Source organism: Hypanus sabinus, chromosome 24 (genome assembly GCF_030144855.1).
Source record: "Hypanus sabinus isolate sHypSab1 chromosome 24, sHypSab1.hap1, whole genome shotgun sequence".
NCBI classification, from domain to species: Eukaryota; Metazoa; Chordata; class Chondrichthyes; order Myliobatiformes; family Dasyatidae; genus Hypanus; species Hypanus sabinus.
The window spans coordinates 32,595,917-32,613,071 of NC_082729.1; the positions used below are offsets into that span (position 1 = coordinate 32,595,917).

Below are 17,155 nucleotides of genomic sequence, written 5' to 3' on the forward strand. Positions count from 1 at the left end.
GTCCCTCTGTCCTATAATATTCCTCAGAGGGGGGTGGATGGGAGGGCGGGTTTTGAGACGTGAATCTGCAGTCTCAGCGGCGGGGGGGGGGGGGGGGAGTGGTATCTGGCCCCCCCCCTTCCCGCTGTCCCCACCCACACCCTCCACTGACCAGGCGTCCTCTCTCGTTGCAGGGTCTCGGACGATGGCGGCGGGCGGGAGAGCGGGAGGAGGGCGCTGGCCGGTGGCACTGCTGGCCTGCTTAGTGACGTGGGCAGGGGCACACCCCCAGCACCCGCACTCCATCCGGCTGGAGGGTGACCTGACGCTGGGCGGCCTCTTCCCCGTGCACGGGAAGGGCCAGGTGGGCGTGCCGTGCGGGGACATCAAGAAGGAGAAGGGGGTGCACCGGATGGAGGCCATGCTCTACGCCCTGGACCAGATCAACGCCGACCCCGACTTGCTGCCCAACATCACGCTGGGCGCCCGGGTCCTCGACACCTGCTCCCGCGACACCTACGCCCTGGAGCAGTCGCTCACCTTCGTCCAGGCCCTGATCCGGCGCAAGGACACCTCGGAGGTCCGCTGCCCCAACGGCGAGACGCCCATCCTGGCCCAGCCCGAGCGGGTGGTGGGCGTGATCGGCGCCTCGGGCAGTTCCGTCTCCATCATGGTGGCCAATGTCCTGCGGCTCTTCGCAGTTACGTATGGGACCGGGTGGTGGGGAGGGAATGAGTCAGTGAGGGGATCGGGAAGGAGGGAGAGGGGGAACCGGGGGAGGAGGGAGAGAAAGGGGGAAGGGGATGAGAGGGGAGAGGAGGAGAGGAGGGAAGGTGAGGGGTAGGGAGTAAAGGAGAGTGGTGGGAGAGGTGAGAATGGTGGGGGGGGGGTTAAAGAGAGAGGCAAAGAGGGAAAGGGAGGGGGAGTGTAAGGAGAGGAATGCAAATGCAGGGAGGGGAAGGGGAGAGGGGACAGGAGTGGTGGGGATTGGCAGAGGGGCAGGTAGAAGGGGAAGCAGGGGTCAAAAGGAGGGGAGGTTAATGAGTGTGGAGGGAAATGGGGATGAGGGGGATGGGAATGGGGAGGAGAGTGGCAGGAGCTGAGGAGGAGGAGGAGATGGAGAGGGTGGGGGGTAGAAGGGTATGGAGAGGAGCAGAGGGAGAGGTTTGAGGGGCTGGGGAAGGGGCAGAGCATGCAGTTGTAAAGTCGAGGGAAGGGGAGGGAGGGAGTTGGGATGGAGTGGTAGGAGGAATGGGGTGGGGAGGGAGTTGGAGGAGAAAGGGAAGGGGAGAGTTAGAGGGGTGGAAGGAGGGAGGGGGCAGAGTCAGGAATTGGTAGGGGACAGGAAGTGGTGGGGGGGTGGGGGTAAGTCTGCACTCACCCATGGGCCCTAACGCCATGTGTGATGACCCCCTCCCCCCCAGATCCCACAGATCAGTTACGCCTCCACGGCCCCCGAACTCAGCGACAACAACCGCTACGACTTCTTCTCCCGGGTGGTGCCCCCAGACTCCTACCAGGCACAGGCCATGGTGGACATTGTCAAGGCGCTGGGCTGGAACTACGTCTCGACCATCGCCTCCGAGGGCAACTACGGCGAGAGTGGAGTGGAGGCCTTTGCTCAGATCTCCCGGGAAGCCGGTAATGGTGGGGGGAGGGGGCACAGAGAGGGGGACATGGAGGCCTGACCATCAGGACCATAATTCCTGTCATCAAGACCCTCACTTGTATCATCAGGAACCTTGTCCTATCATCAGGAGTATCATTCCCATAATCAGGGACCCCATTCCCATCATTTGGACCCTGTCCTACCACAAGGAACATTATTCTCATCATTTAGCGCCTGAATGTTAGGAACCAACCCTTATCATTGAAGATCTTGTTCCCACCATCTGGAATCTCAGTCCTACCATCAAGGACCTTAGTCACATCATTAGGAATCTCATGCCCAACATTCAGATCCTTGGACTACAATCAGAAACCTCAAATTCTATAAATTGGTATCTAATTCCCATCACTTACAACCTCAAGTTTCACAATCAGGAACGTCATTCCTAACATCAGTAGCTTCATTCATTCCATCAGGAACCTCATTCCTAACATCAGTAGCTTCATTCATTCCATCAGGAACCTCTTTCCATCATCAGAAAGCGTGTGTAAGTGGAATGGCCGTAGTTGGACTGGGACATTGTTAGAGTGGTCTGGCTTTGGATCAACAGGCTTAGACAAGCACAGGTGGAGGTTCTAAGAAAGTTTCAGAACGTTTCTAGTAAGTTTTTCTTTCTGTTAGTTCATAGCTGGTGCGCTGAGAATGAATCCAGAGGTAATGGTATGTGAGATGTGGGAAATTTAGGAGACTTCAGTCTCCCTGACAATTACATTGAATTAAGCTGCAACTCCTTCGAGACCCTGTTAAGGAACTGGAGCTGCAGCTCATTCGGGAGAACGATAGGAGCTACAGAGATCACCCCAAACTTGCAGAGGGCAGGTACCTGGGAGATGGAAAGGGGATAGGCAGCCAGTGCAGAGAGCCCCTGTGGACACTGTCTTCAATAATAAGTATGCTGCTTTGTGGAGGACAACCTAGCTGGGGGGAGACCACAGCGACCAGTTCTCTGGCACTGAGTCTGACTCGGTGGCTCAGAGGGAAGGGGGTGAAGAGGAGTGCAGTAGTGATGGAGGATCCAATAGTTAGAGGAACAGGCAGGAGATTCTGCAGACACCAGTGCGACACCTGGATGGGACGTTCCCTCCCAGATTCCTGGGTCAGGGACTTCACGGATCGGGTCCACAGCATTCTATAGGGGGAGGGTGAACAGCCAGATGTCTTGGTACATATTGGCACCAATGTCATACCTGTAGATCAAAAAGGGAGGAGGTCCTGAAGGAAGAGTATACAGAGTTAGGCAGGAAGCTGACAAGCGGGATCGCCGGGGTAATAATCTCTGGATTGCTGCCTGTGCCAGTGAGGGTGAGAATAGGGTGACTTGGCAGATGAATGTGCGGCTGACGAATTGGTGGCGCGGGGGGTGCAGGGATTCAGGTTCCTGGATCATTAGGATCTCTTCTGGGGAAGGTATCACCTGTACAAAAAGGACACGTTACTCCTGAACCCAAGAGGGAACCAATATCCTTGTGGGAGAGCTTTTGGGGAGGGTTTAAGCTAATTTGGCAGGGGAGTGGAAACTGGAACAATGGGACTGAGAATGGTAAACGACTAGATGCAGTGTGTAGTGAGACTCTGAGGGATGACAGGCAGATGATGGGGCAAAATTGCAGTCAGTGGGATAAGTTAAAGGGTAATAGGTGGCCAAAATCAAAGAAATCAAAGAAGGGCAATGAAGGTGTTATATTTGAATGCACGCAGTTCATGGAATAAGGCAGATGATCTTGCGGCACAGTTAGAGATTGGCAAGTATGATATTGTGGGCATGATTGCATCAAAAGCACAGGCAGGTTGAAGGTGAGGTGGCTCTGTTAGTAAAAAATGAAATCAAATTCTTAGCAAGATCAGCAGTCGAAGAATTATTGTAGGTAAAGCTAAGAAACTGCAAGGGTAAAAAGACCCTGATGAGAGTCATATGCAGACCTCTGAACAATAGCTGAGACATGGGCTACATACAACGGGAGATAGAAAAGGCATTTAAAAAGGGGAATGTTGCAATAACCATGGGGAATTTTACTCAGCAGGTAGATTGGGAAATCAGGTTGGTGCCTATTGCTAAGAGAGGGGATTTGTAGAATGCCTACAAGATGTTTTTTAAGAGCATTTTGTGGTTGAGCCAATAGGGGAATGGCTATTCTGGATGTTGTGTAATGAACCGGATTTGATTAGGAAGCTTAAGGTAAAGGAACCCTTAGGGGACCAGAGGTCATAATATGATAAAATTCACCATGCAGTTTGAGGAGAAGGTAAAATTGAAAGTATCATTGTTACATCGGAGTAAAGGGAATTACAGAGGCATGAGAGAAGAGCTGACCAAAGTTGATTGGATGCGGCCACTAACAGGGATGATGGCAGAACAGCAATGGTTGGAGTTTCCGGCATAATTCGGAAGGTGCAAGATAGATACATCCCAAAGACGAAGGATTATTCTAAAGGAATAATTATTAAAGGAAGAATTATTCTAAAGGAATAATTTCAACCGCGGCCGAAAAGGGATGTTAAAGGCAGCATAAAAACAAAAGGGAGGGCACATAATTTAGCAAAATTGGTGGGAAGGTATTGGGAAGTTTTTAAAAGCCAACTGAAGAGAGAAAAGATGAAACATGAAGGTAAGTTAGCCAATAATATAAAAGAGGATACCAAAAAGTTTTTTTTTTCAGATATATAAGGAGTAGAAAAGAGAGGTAAGAGTGGATATCAGACTGCTGGAAAATGACGCTGGGTGAGGCAGTAATGGTGGTGGGGGGGGGGGGCGGAAGAAATAGTGAAGGAACTTAATAACTATTTTGCATCAGTCTTCCCTGTGAATGACAATAGCAGGACGCCAGAAATTTGAGTGTCAGGGGGCAGAAGTGAGTGCAGTTGCTATTACTAAAAGTGCTTTTGGGAAGCTGGAAAATCTGACGGCAGATAAATCACCTGGACGAGATGTACTACACCCCAGAGTTCTGAAAGAGGTGGTTAAAGAGATCGTGGAGGCATTAGTAATGATCTTCCAAGAATGGAATGATTCCAGAGGACTGGAAAATTACAAGTGTCATTCCACTCTTTAAGAAGGGAGGGAGGCAATTATAGGCCAGTTAGACTACAGTGGCTGGAAAGGTGTTGGAGCTGATGATTAAGGATGAGGTTTCGGGGTATTTGGAGGCATCAGCTGTAGTCAGCATGGATTCCTTAAGGAAAAGTCTTGCCTGACAAATCTTTCGGCCTTCTTTTAGGAAATGACAGGCAGGATAGACAAAGGGGAACCAGTTGATTTGTGTACTTGGATTTTCAGAAGGCCTTTGACAAGGTGCCACACATGAGGCTGCTTAACAAGATAGGATTACAGGAAAGACACTGGCACGGGTAGAAGATCCGTGGAGGCAGTGAATGGGAATAAAAGAAAGCTTTTCTGGTTGACTGCTGGTGACAAGTACGGTGCCCCAGGGGCTGGGGTAGGGACAGCCTCTTTTCACGTTATATGTCAATGATTTGGATGAAGGAATTGATGGCTTTGTGGCCAAGTCTGTGAACAATATGAAGATAGGTGGAGGAGCCGGTGGTGATGAGGAAGCAGAAGGAATCAGGCAGAATGGGCCTGATTTAGGAGAATTAGGAGAATGGGGAAAGAAACGGCAGATGAAATGCAGTGTTGGGAAGTGTGTAGTCATGCGCCTTGGCGGAAGGAATAAAACGGGGAGAAAATTCAAAACTCAGAGGTGCAGAGGAACTTGGGAGTCCTCGTGCAGCTTCCCTGAAAGGTGCGCACGCAGACTGAGTTGGTGGTGAGGGAGGCAAGTAAAATGCCAGCATTAATGCGAGAGGACTAGGAAGCTAACGCTGAGGTTTCTGAGGCAGCTGGACCACACTTGGAGTACTGAGAGCAGGTTTGGACCCGTTATCTAAGAAAGAATTTGCTGGCATTGGAGAGGGACCAGAGGAGATTCACAAGAATGATCTCAGGAAATGAAAGGGTTAACACATAGGAGCGTTTTATGGCTCTCGACTTGTACTCGCTGGAGTTTAGAAGAATGAGGGATCTCATTGAAATTTGTCAAATATCGGAAGACTTGATAGAGGGGATCTTGGAGAGGCTGGGAGAGTCTTGGACCAGAATGCACAGCCTCAGAATAGAGGGATGTCCATTGAAGACACTGATGTGGAGGAATTTCCTTGGCCAGAGGATGAAGAATCTGAAATTCATTGCCACAGATGGCCAAGTTTTAAAGTCAGAGGTCGATAGTTTCTTGATTAGTCAGGGTGTCAAAGGTTATGGGGAGAAGGCAGCATAATAGGATTGAAAGCTTCTTCCCCTCTGCCATCTGATTTCTAATTGGACATTGAACCCATGAACACTACCTCACTTTTAAAAATTATTTCTTTTTTGCACTATTTTTAATTATATAATTAATTAATTAATTTGTCTATATTATGATGTATTGCTGCTGCTAACAAATTTCACGACATACGCCGGTGATATTCTGAAAGCAGGCAGCCTCATTCATATCATCAGGTGACTTTTTTTTAATCATCAGAAACTTCATTCCCATCATCATGAAAGTCAGTCAAATCATCATGAGCCATGTCCTATCATCATGAATCTCTTTTCATCATCCCAGATCTTGTCCCATCGGTATCAGATGACTGGTCATTCTGCAACAGCAGTACAGTGCAGAGACATTGGATTTCTAAAAATCACAGAAAAAGAAGTACAGCACTGTGCAAAAATCTTACAAACACACACACACACACACACACACACACACACAGAGTTAGGGTGCCTAAGACTTTTGCACAGTGCTGTATTTGTCAACGTGGAGGGGAGAGCGAGTTTGTAAATCTGGTGGGAACAAAGGATGAAAGGTTGTTGGGAATGGTGAGGGAGGGATGTGGGGCAGGTGGTAGAGAAGGTGTGCCGGGGGAGGGTGGGAGGATTGTGAGGGTGCAGACACACCCAGCCCTGAAACACCAAGGAAGGACATTTGATTCCAAACAATTGGTTTATTGATCACTGCAGAATGTCTCTCTGGTGCTTCCTGCTCCCTCCCACTCTCAGTCCTCAAAAGAGAGCCAGATCAGAATCAGGTTCTGAAAAAGCCAATGCAATGAGGAATAAGGGGGTCAAGGACCAGGAATCCTAATTCCCATCTTCAGGAATCGTGCCCAGTGTCCAGGCTCCTGTTATGACTTTGCCGATCCCCTCCTTCTCCTGGGATTACCCCTCTTGCCTGTAGATTAGATTAGATTCAACTTTATTGTCATTGTGCCGAGTACAGATACAAAGCCAATGAAATGCACTTAGCATCTAATGAGAAATGCAAAGAAAAGTGTTATTTACAAAATAACTGCGAATAAAAAGCAAGTGCTACAGCACACAAATATAGAAGTTCTGAGACAGTCCAATCTGGGTGCAATACTGTTTGGTGCTGTTCGTCCTCCTGCCTCAAGAATTGGGTGGGACCAGTTGAGATTCCCACCCCCACCCCTGCTGAGTCTGAGTGTGGGTGTGTCTGACCTGTCCTCTGTGCCTCAGGGGGCCTGTGCATCGCACAGTCGCTGAAGATCCCGCGGGAACCACGGCCTGGCGAGTTCCAGAAGATCATCGGGAGGCTGATGGAGACGCCCAATGCCAGGGGCATCATCATCTTCGCCAACGAGGATGACATCAAGTGAGGCCGGCTGTCAGATATACACCCACCCACCCCGTCTGGAACCTCCCTGTCATATGTTCCCCCCCCCCCAGTACTGCTGGACACCCCCGTCATCCATGAACCCCTTCCTCCCCACAGTCTCCATGACCCCATCCCTCCCCGTATCCATGACCAATCACCATGCCCAGAATGGTCTCTGTGACACTCTCCCTCCCTCGCCTACACCCTCCCACATCTCCGTGACCCCCCTCGCTGCCCTACACCCTTCCCCATCTCCGACCCCCTCCCTCCCCTACACCCTTCCCCGTCTCCGTGTCTACCCTCCCTCCCCTACACCCTTCCCCATCTCCGTGACCCCCTCCCTCCCCTACACCCCTCCCCATCTCAGTGACCCCCTCCTTCCCCTACACCCCTCCCCATCTCAGTGACCCCCTCCCTCCCCTTACACCCTTCCCCATCTCAGTGACCCCCTCCCTCCCTTACACCCCTCCCCATCTCCATGACCCCTCCCTCCCCTACACCCCTCCCCGTCTCAGACCCCCTCCCTCCCCTACACTCTTCCCCATCTCCGTGACCCCCTCCCTCCCCTACACCCCTCCCCATCTCAGTGACCCCCTCCCTCCCCTACACCCTTCCCCATCTCAGTGACCCCCTCCCTCCCTTACACCCCTCTCTATCTCTGTGACCCCCTCCCTCCCCTACACCCCTCCCCATGACCCGCTCCCTCCCCCTACACCCCTCCCCATCTCAGTGACCCCCTCCCTCCCCTACACCCCTCCCCATCTCTGACCCCCTCCCTCCCCTACACCCTTCCCCGTCTCCCCTCCCTCCCCTACACCCCTCCCCATCTCTGACCCCCTCCCTCCCCTACACCCTTCCCCATCTCCGTGACCCCCTCCCTCCCCTACACCCCTCCCCATCTCAGTGACCCCCTCCTTCCCCTACACCCTTCCTCATCTCAGTGACCCCCTCCCTCCCCTACACCCTTCCCCATCTCAGTGACCCCCTCCCTCCCTTACACCCCTCCCCATCTCCATGACCCCCTCCCTCCCCTACACCCCTCCCCGTCTCAGACCCCCTCCCTCCCCTACACTCTTCCCCATCTCCGTGACCCCCTCCCTCCCCTACACCCCTCCCCATCTCAGTGACCCCCTCCCTCCCCTACACCCTTCCCATCTCAGTGACCCCCTCCCTCCCTTACACCCCTCTCTATCTCTGTGACCCCCTCCCTCCCCTACACCCCTCCCCATCTCCATGACCCGCTCCCTCCCCTACACCCCTCCCCATCTCAGTGACCCCCTCCCTCCCCTACACCCTTCCCCATCTCCGTGACCCCCTCCCTCCCCTACACACCTCCCCGTCTCAGTGACCCCTCCCTCCCCTACTCACCTCCCCGTCTCCATGACCCCCTCCCTCCCCTACACCCCTCCCCATCTCAGTGACCCCCTCCTCCCCTACACCCTTCCCCATCTCAGTGAACCCCTCCCTCCCTTACACCCCTCCCCATCTCCATGACCCCCTCCCTCCCCTACACCCCTCCCCATCTCAGTGAACCCCTCCCTCCCTTACACCCCTCCCCATCTCCATGACCCCCTCCCTCCCCTACACCCCTCCCCATCTCAGTGACCCCCTCCCTCCCCTACACACCTCCCCGTCTCCGTGACCCCCTCCCTCCCCTACACCCCTCCCCGTCTCCATGACCCCCTCCCTCCCTACACCCCTCCCCATCTCAGTGACCCCCTCCCTCCCCTACACCCTTCCCCGTCTCCGTGACCCCCTCCCTCCCTTACACCCCTCCCCGTCTCCATGACCCCCTCCCTCCCCTACACACCTCCCCGTCTCCGTGACCCCTCCCTCCCCTACACCCCTCCCCATCAAAGTGACCCCCTCCGTCCCCTACACCCCTCCCTGTCTCCGTGACCTCTCTATCTCCGCATCCGACCCCTCCCTCCTCTATGCCCCTACCCAGCTCCGTAATCCCGTCTCCATCACCATGACCCCCCCCCACCCTTTGTGAACATCTCCTCCCTCCCTCGGTTAACCCCCTCCCCTCTGCTCCACCCTACCAGGAGGGTGCTGGAAGCAGCCCGCCTCGCCAACCTGACCGGGCACTTCCTGTGGGTGGGCTCGGACAGCTGGGGCGCCAAGGCCTCGCCCGTCCTACACGAGGAGGAGGTTGCCGAGGGAGCCATCACTATCCTACCCAAGAGGGCCTCCATCGACGGTAAGGGGACCCCACCCCTCCCCGATGTCTGGCACAACCCTCCAGCTCTGCTTTGGGCTGACGCAGGGAGGACTGGAAGATCGGGAGGGGAGCGTGGGGGAGAGAGGGAGGGGAGCAGAGGGTGGGAGAGAGGGGTGAGAGAGAGGGAGAAGCAGGGGAGGCAGCGAGGAGAATAGAGGAGAGGAGGGAGGAGGGGGAAGGGAGGGGAGAGGGATAGAAGGGGAGGGGTGGGAGAGGAGAAGGAGAGGGGGAGTGAGAGGGAGATGGGGAGGGGAGGGGGAGGGTAAAGGAGGGGATTGGGAGGAAGAGGGATAAGTGGAGAGGGATAGGGGAGAGGGGAAGGGAGAAGGGGAGAGGGGAGGGAGAAGGGGAGAGGGAGAAGGGGAGAGGGGAGGGGAGAAGGGGAGAGGGAGAAGGGGAGAGGGGTGAAGGGAGAGGGATAGGAGAGGGATAGGGGAAGGGGAGAGGGGAAGGGGAGAGGTAGGAGGGGGAGAGGGGTGAAGGGAGAGGGATAGGAGAGGGATAGGGGAGGGGGAGAGGAGGGATAGGGGAGGGGAGGGATAGGGGGAAGGGGAGAGGGGAGGGGAGAAAGGGAGAGGGAGAAGGGGAGAGGGAGAAGGGGAGAGGGGTGAAGGGAGAGGGATAGGAGAGCGATAGGGGAAGGGGAGAGGTAGGAGGGGGAGAGGGATGAAGGGAGAAAAGGGATTAAGGGAGAATATTGAAGATGATGGAAAATGGAACAGACAGTGAGAGAAGAAAGAGAAAAATGGGAAGAGAGGGAGACAAAGAGTGGAGGGAGTGAGTGGGTGGAAGTGAGGGCAAGTGAGTGAATGGGAGAGAGAGGAGGACAAAGAGCAAAAGGGAGAGTTTGATGTAGAAAAAGCGGGCAATGGGAGAGGAAGGGAGAAGATTAGGAGGGATAGAGTGAAGGGGGAAGGGAATACAGGGGAGGAAGGGAGAGGGAAAAAGGGAAACAACGTGAGAAAGACAGGAGGAAGGGAAAGTGACTAATTTCGAGCTAGATCTGATCTCTGGCCAATTGACGTTCATTGATGCTCTCCCTCACCTCAACCCCCCCCCTCTCTCCTCTTGCCCCACCAGGTTTTGACCAGTACTTCACCAGCCGCTCTCTGCAGAACAACCGCAGGAACATCTGGTTCGCCGAGTTCTGGGAAGAGGATTTTGGCTGCAAGCTCAACCCGTCTGGCCCCCAAAAGGAGCCCCCTTTCAGGAAGTGCACCGGTAGGCACTGCCCCTCCTCTTGGTGCCTGCAGGTCAAAGGTCAGCCTACGGTTGGCCACAGAGGAATGGGGGGGGCAAGGGATGTTGGCGATCAGCCAGAGGTGAACCCCCCCCCCCCACCCCGGCTGACCTCACACATCTCTCCCTACGGTAAGGGCTCCCTGGTGCTGTCAGATAGGGAGTTTGAGTGTTCAGACCCAGCAATGGCTGGGGGTGGGGAGATCCTGTGAGTGGTGGAACTCCCCCTGTGGATGGGACAAGGGGCAGCTTTGCACCCTACGGACTGTGGCAGGAGGGAGGGAGGGATTGTTTCACAGCCTGCCCTCTCTCAGATGGTGTTGAGGTCCTCGAGGGGCATCGTCTTCCACCTGTCACCCCCCCTGCACTCTTTCTGTGCCCAGTGTCTCATTCACCCCATTCTCTGTCTACCTCCCCCTCTATCACTCAACCCCTCCCTGATGCTCCACTCCCATCCCTGTCCTCCCCTCCCCACCACTCCCAACCTGTCCCTTATCTTCTCCCACTCACCCCACACTCCCTCTCCCTGTCTCACCTCAAATACTCCCTCTTACCGTCTATCACCTCTCCATTCCCAACTGTCTACCCCTCACCCATATCTCTCTCCCTCCCTTTCCCCAATCTCTTCTTTCCTCCTCTTCTGTCCAACCCCTTCCACCTCTCCTTCTCATTCTCTTTCTTTCCCTCCAACTCTCCCTCCCCCTCCCCTCCTTCCACCCGCACTCTCACCGTTGTTCTTCCCCCTCTTCTTCTATCCCTGCCCCTCTTTCTCGTTCTTCCTTATCCTCTCCATCTCTCTTTCCCTCCCCCCACTCTCCTCCTCTCTCCATTAATTCGCTCTCCCATTCTTTTCTCTCTGCAATCCCCACCACCTCCCCTACCCTCTCCCACCCTGTGCACGCTCTCTCACTCGCTCAACCCCCTGATCTCCCTCTGCTTCCTTTGCCCCTCATTCTCTTTCTGTCCTTGAACCCTCTCTCCCTTTGCCCTCTCTCTCCCTTTGCCCTTCCTTCCATCATCTTCCGCCTCCTTTCTGCCCCTCTTCTCCTTCCCTCTTCACCTCCTCCCCCTCCAACTTCCCTAATCCCCCTCCCTCCACCTGGCAAACCTCTCTCTCTACCTCCCTTTGTCCTCCAATTACCTCCTCCCCTTCTACGTCCTCTCAATCCCCCCTGCACAGGACAGGAACAGATCGGCCGGGACTCCCCGTACGAGCAGGAGGGGAAGGTGCAGTTCGTGATCGACGCGGTGTATGCCATGGCGCACGCTCTCCACGCCATGCAGCGCGACCTCTGCCCCGGGATGGAGGGGCTGTGTGGCAGGATGGATAGGGTGGACGGCCACACTCTCCTGCGATACATCCGTCAGGTCTCCTTCAACGGTGAGTGGGGTCCCAGGGTGTCACCGAGACGGAGAGGGGAGGAGTCGCAGAGACAGGGAGGGGCGTGGGGGAGGAAGGCAGTAACGAAGATGGGGAGGAGGACGGGTGTAGGGGAGGGTCACAGAGACTGGGAGGGAGAGAGTCACGGAGACGGGAGAGGTGTAGGGGAGGGAGTAACGAAGATGGGGAGGGAAGAGGTTGCAGAGACAGGGAGGGGTGTCAGGTAGGGAGGGGGGTCACAGAGACGTGGAGAGAGTTTGTCAAGGAGACAGGGAGAGGTGTAAGAGAGGGAGGGGATGACAGACAGGGATGGGTGTTAGGGAGGGAGGAGGTGACAGATGGGGAGGGAGGGGTGACAGAGACGGGAAGAAGTGTAAGGGAGAACGACACAGAGACAGGGCGGAATGGAGGGGAAGGAGGGGAGGTTTTGACGGGGGAGGGGGAGGTTTTGATGGGAGAGGGGGAGTTAAGCAGGGTAGAATGGAGGGGAGGGAGGGGGGTTTTGATGGAGGAGGGGGAGTTTTTTATAGAGGGGGTGGTTTTGACAGATGGAGGAGGAGGTTTTGACGGAGGGAGGGGGAGGTTTTAGAAACATAGAAAATAAGTACAGGACTAGGCCATTCGGCCCTTCGAGCCTGCACCGCCATTCAGTATGATCATGGCTGATCATCCAACTCAGAACCCTGTACCTGCTTTCTCTCCATACCCCCGATCCCTTTAGCCACAAGAGCCATATCTAACTTCCTCTTAAATATAGCCAATGACTGGCCTCAACTGTTTCCTGTGGCGGAGAATTCCACAGATTCACCACTCTCTGTGTGAAGAAGTTTTTCCTCATCTCGGTCCTAAAAGGCTTCCCCTTTATCCTTAAACTGTGACCCCTCGTTCTGGACTTCCCCAACATCGGGAACAATCTTCCTGCATCTAGCCTGTCCAATCCCTTTAGAATTTTATACATTTCAATAAGATCCCCCCTCAATCTTCTAAATTCCAGTGAGTATAAGCCTAGTCGATCCAGTCTTTCTTCATATGAAAGTCCTGCAATCCCAGGAATCAATCTGGTGAACCTTCTCTGTACTCCCTCTGTGGCAAGAATGTCTTTCATCAGATTAGGGGACCAAAACTGCACACAATACTCTAGGTGTGGTCTCACCAAGGCCTTGTACAACTGCATTAGAACCTCCCTGCTCCTGTACTCAAATCCTTTTGCTATGAATGCCAACATACCATTTGCCTTTTTCACTGCCTGCTGTACCTGCATGCCCACCTTCAATGACTGGTGTACAATGACACCCAGGTCTCGTTGCATCTCCCCTTTCCCTAATCAGCCATCGTTCAGATAATAATCTGTTTTCCTGATCTTGCAACCGAAGTGGATAACCTCACATTTATCCACATTAATTTGCATCTGCCATGAATTTGCCCACTCACCTAACCTATCCAAATCACCCTGCATCCTCCTCACAGCTAACACCGCCGCCCAGCTTCGTGTCATTCGCAATCTTGGAGATGCTGCATTTAATTCCCTCATCTAAATCATTAATATATATTGTAAACAACTGGGGTACCAGCACTGAGCCTTGCGGTACCCCACTAGTCACTGCCTGCCATTCTGAAAAGGTCCCGTTTACTCCCACTCTTTGCTTCCTGTCTGCCAACTAATTCTCTATCCAGATCAATACCATACCCCCAATACCATGTGCTTTAAGTTTACACACTAATCTCCTGTGTGGGACCTTGACAAAAGCCTTTTGAAAATCTAAATATACCACATCCACTGGCTCTCCCCATTCCACTCTACTAGTTACATCTCCAAAAAATTCTATAAGATTCGTCAGACATGATTTTCCTTTCACAAATCCATGCTGACTTTGTCCGATGATTTCACCACTTTCCAAATGTGCTGTTATCACATCTTTGATAACCGACTCTAGCACTTTCCCCACCACCGATGTCAGGCTAACCGGTCTATAATTCCCCGGTTTCTCTCTCCCTCCTTTTTTAAAAAGTAGGGTTACATTAGCCACCCTCCAATCCTCAGGAACTAATCCAGAATCTAAGGAGTTTTGAAAAATTATCACTAATGCATCCACTATTTCTTGGGCTACTTCCTTAAGCACTCTGGGATGCAGACCATCTGGCCCTGGGGATTTATCTGCCTTTAATCCCTTCAATTTACCTAACACCACTTTCCCTACTAACATGTAGTTCCTCCATCTCACTAGACCAGTGGTTCCCAACCTTTTTTTGGCCATGCCCCACCTAATCACCTCTAAAATCCTGATGCCCCCTGTGGTGATATATAATTCTTATTATTCAAAAAGTGAACTCCTATTCACCCGGAGGAAGCCTAAAAGACCATTAACTTGGTCTAAACAAGCTTCCAAAGAACACGGCATTGATGAAAGAGAAAAATAAAAGAACCAAAGGACTGTTAAAGTTCTGAGGAAGAAATTACTGAGAAATTGTAAAAAAAGAACATTAAGTGATATTAAAATAATAATAAATAAATAAAACAATGCCGATTCGTTTCTACAGCATACAAAGACAGATACACCGTTTAAAAGAGATAACGCAATGTACACACCTTCACACCACCAAGAACCGAAAGCTACTGCAAAAAGCAGCATTGGCGCGACCTCGTACGAGTTTCTTACGCGTTTGGACTTGTTCATTCGTTCCTTCCTACATCACTCAATTCATTAATTTAATTATGAAAGCCAGTTGATGGTTGTAATGATGGTGATACACTATATATACAGTACATACGCAATTACACATGTACATACACACAAGTATTTTTATGTATGCATACTGTATATACACATATGTATTAACTCGCACACACACTCATACTCACACAGACTTACTAGAAAAAATTCACTGTTAATAACTCATTCTCGAATTGCCCCCCTTAAAAATCAAATTACCCCCCTGAGGGGCACACGCCCCATGTTGGGAACCACTGCACTAGACCCTCGGTCCCTTACTATTTCCAGAAGATTATTTATGTCCTCCTTAGTGAAGACAGAACCAAAGTAGTTATTCAATTGGTCTGCCATGCCTTTGTTCCCTATGATCAATTCACTTGTTACTGACTGTAAAGGACCTACATTTATCTTGACCAATCTTTTTCTTTTCACGTATCTATAAAAGCTTTTACAGTCAGTGTTTATGTTCCCTGCCAACTTTCTCTCATAAACTTTTTTCCCTTTCCTAACTAAGCCCTTTGTCCTCCTCTGCTGGTCTCTGAATTTCTCCCAGTCCTCAGGTGTGCCGCTTTTTTTTGCTAATTTATATGTTTCTTCTTTGGACTTGATACTATCCCTAATTTCCCTTGTCAGCCACGGGTGCACTACCTTCCCTGGTTTATTCTTTTGCCAAACTGGGATGAACAATTGTTGTAGTTCATCCATGCGATCTTTAAATGCTTGCCATTGCATATCCACCGTCAACCCTTTAAGTATCATTTGCCAGTCTATCTTAACTAATTCACGCCTCATACCGTCAAAGTTACCCTTCTTTAAGTTCAGAACCTTTGTTTCTGAATTAACTATGTCATTCTCCATCTTAATGAAGAATTCCACCATATTATGGTCACTCTTACCCAAGGGGCCTTGCACAACAAGATTGCTAACTAACCCTTCCTCATTGCTCAATACCCAAGCTAGAATGGCCTCTCTCTAGTTGGTTCCTCGACATGTTGGTTCGGAAAACCATCCCGCATACATTCCAAGAAATCCTCTTCCTCAGCACCCTTACCAATTTGGTTCACCCAATCTATATGTAGATTGAAGTCACCCATTATAACTACTGTTCCTTTCTTGCATGCATTTCTAATTTCCTGTTTAATGCCATCCCCAACCTCACTACTACTGTTAGGTGGCCTGTACACAACTCCCACCAGTGTTTTCTGCCCCTTAGTGTTATGCAGCTCTACCCATATCGATTCCACATCCTCCAGGCTGATGTCCTTCCTTTCTATTGCGTTAATCTCCTCTCTAACCAGCAACGCTACCCCACCTCCTTTTCTTTCCTGTCTATCCCTCCTGAATATTGAATATCCCTGGATGTTGAGCTCCCATCCTTGGTCACCCTGGAGCCATGTCTCTGTGATCCCAACTATATTATATTCATTAATAACTATCTGCACATTCAATTCATCCACCTTGTTACGAATGCTCCTCGCATTGACACACAAAGCCTTCAGGCCTGTTTTTGCAACACTCTTAGCCCTTATACAATTATGTTGAAAAGTGGCTCTATTTGCTTTTTACCCTGGATTTGCCTGCCTGCCACTTTTACTTTTCACCTTACTACTTTTTGCTTCTACCCTCATTTTACACCCCTCTGTCTCTCTGCACTTGTTCCCATCCCCCTGCCACATTAGTTTAAAGCCTCCTGAACAGCAGTAGCAAACGTTCCCCCCAGGACGTTGGTTCCAGTCCAGCCCAGGTGCAGACCGTCCTGTTTATACCGGTCCCACCTCCCCCAGAACTGGTTCCAATGCCCCAGAAATTTTAATCTCTCCCCCTTGCACCATTTTTCAAGCCATTTTTGACAGAGGGAGGGGGGATTTTTGAGAGGGAAGTGGAGATTTTGATGGAGGGAGAAGGACAGAAACTTGGTAGCTGAAAATGTGGTTGAGATTAGTCCAGACTCGGTCTCGGGACATGGAGGAGCTCATGATGTGACCGGCCACGTAAATAATTGAGGGCTGGAGGCAATGTGTTCAGCCTGGGCTGCTATCACTGCCCTCCCACTGTGCTGACCTTCTGTCCCCAGGGTCTCCCTGTCCCATCTGCCCTTGACTGGCCAATGTCCGACTCTCCTCGGCCCAGGATCTTCGGCTCGTCTCCAACAGCCCCGTGCCTGTGTCCAATTCCGGCTCTGCTTCTCAGTGCTCCCCAAACCCAGCTGGGTCCCAATCCGGGATCTCGCCCATTCCCTAATGATTATGAGCAGGGTCATGGGGTCGACCCACTGCTGTGACACCCCTCTCCGTGACTCCC

General features: G+C 52.0%; 1 protein-coding gene across 1 annotated transcript in view; it reads left to right on the forward strand.

Moving 5' to 3' along the window:
- The first annotated feature begins 376 nt into the window (after positions 1–376).
- Positions 377–17,155, forward strand: part of grm6a (glutamate receptor, metabotropic 6a) — a 51,471-nt gene continuing 34,692 nt past the window's right edge. Inside the window, exons 1-6 of the mRNA XM_059949558.1 lie at positions 377–679; positions 1,404–1,620; positions 7,161–7,296; positions 9,348–9,502; positions 10,604–10,744; positions 11,943–12,143. Coding sequence (XP_059805541.1) covers positions 392–679; positions 1,404–1,620; positions 7,161–7,296; positions 9,348–9,502; positions 10,604–10,744; positions 11,943–12,143 — 1,138 coding nt within the window. The 5' untranslated portion in view covers positions 377–391. The remainder of the gene's footprint in view (positions 680–1,403; positions 1,621–7,160; positions 7,297–9,347; positions 9,503–10,603; positions 10,745–11,942; positions 12,144–17,155) is intronic.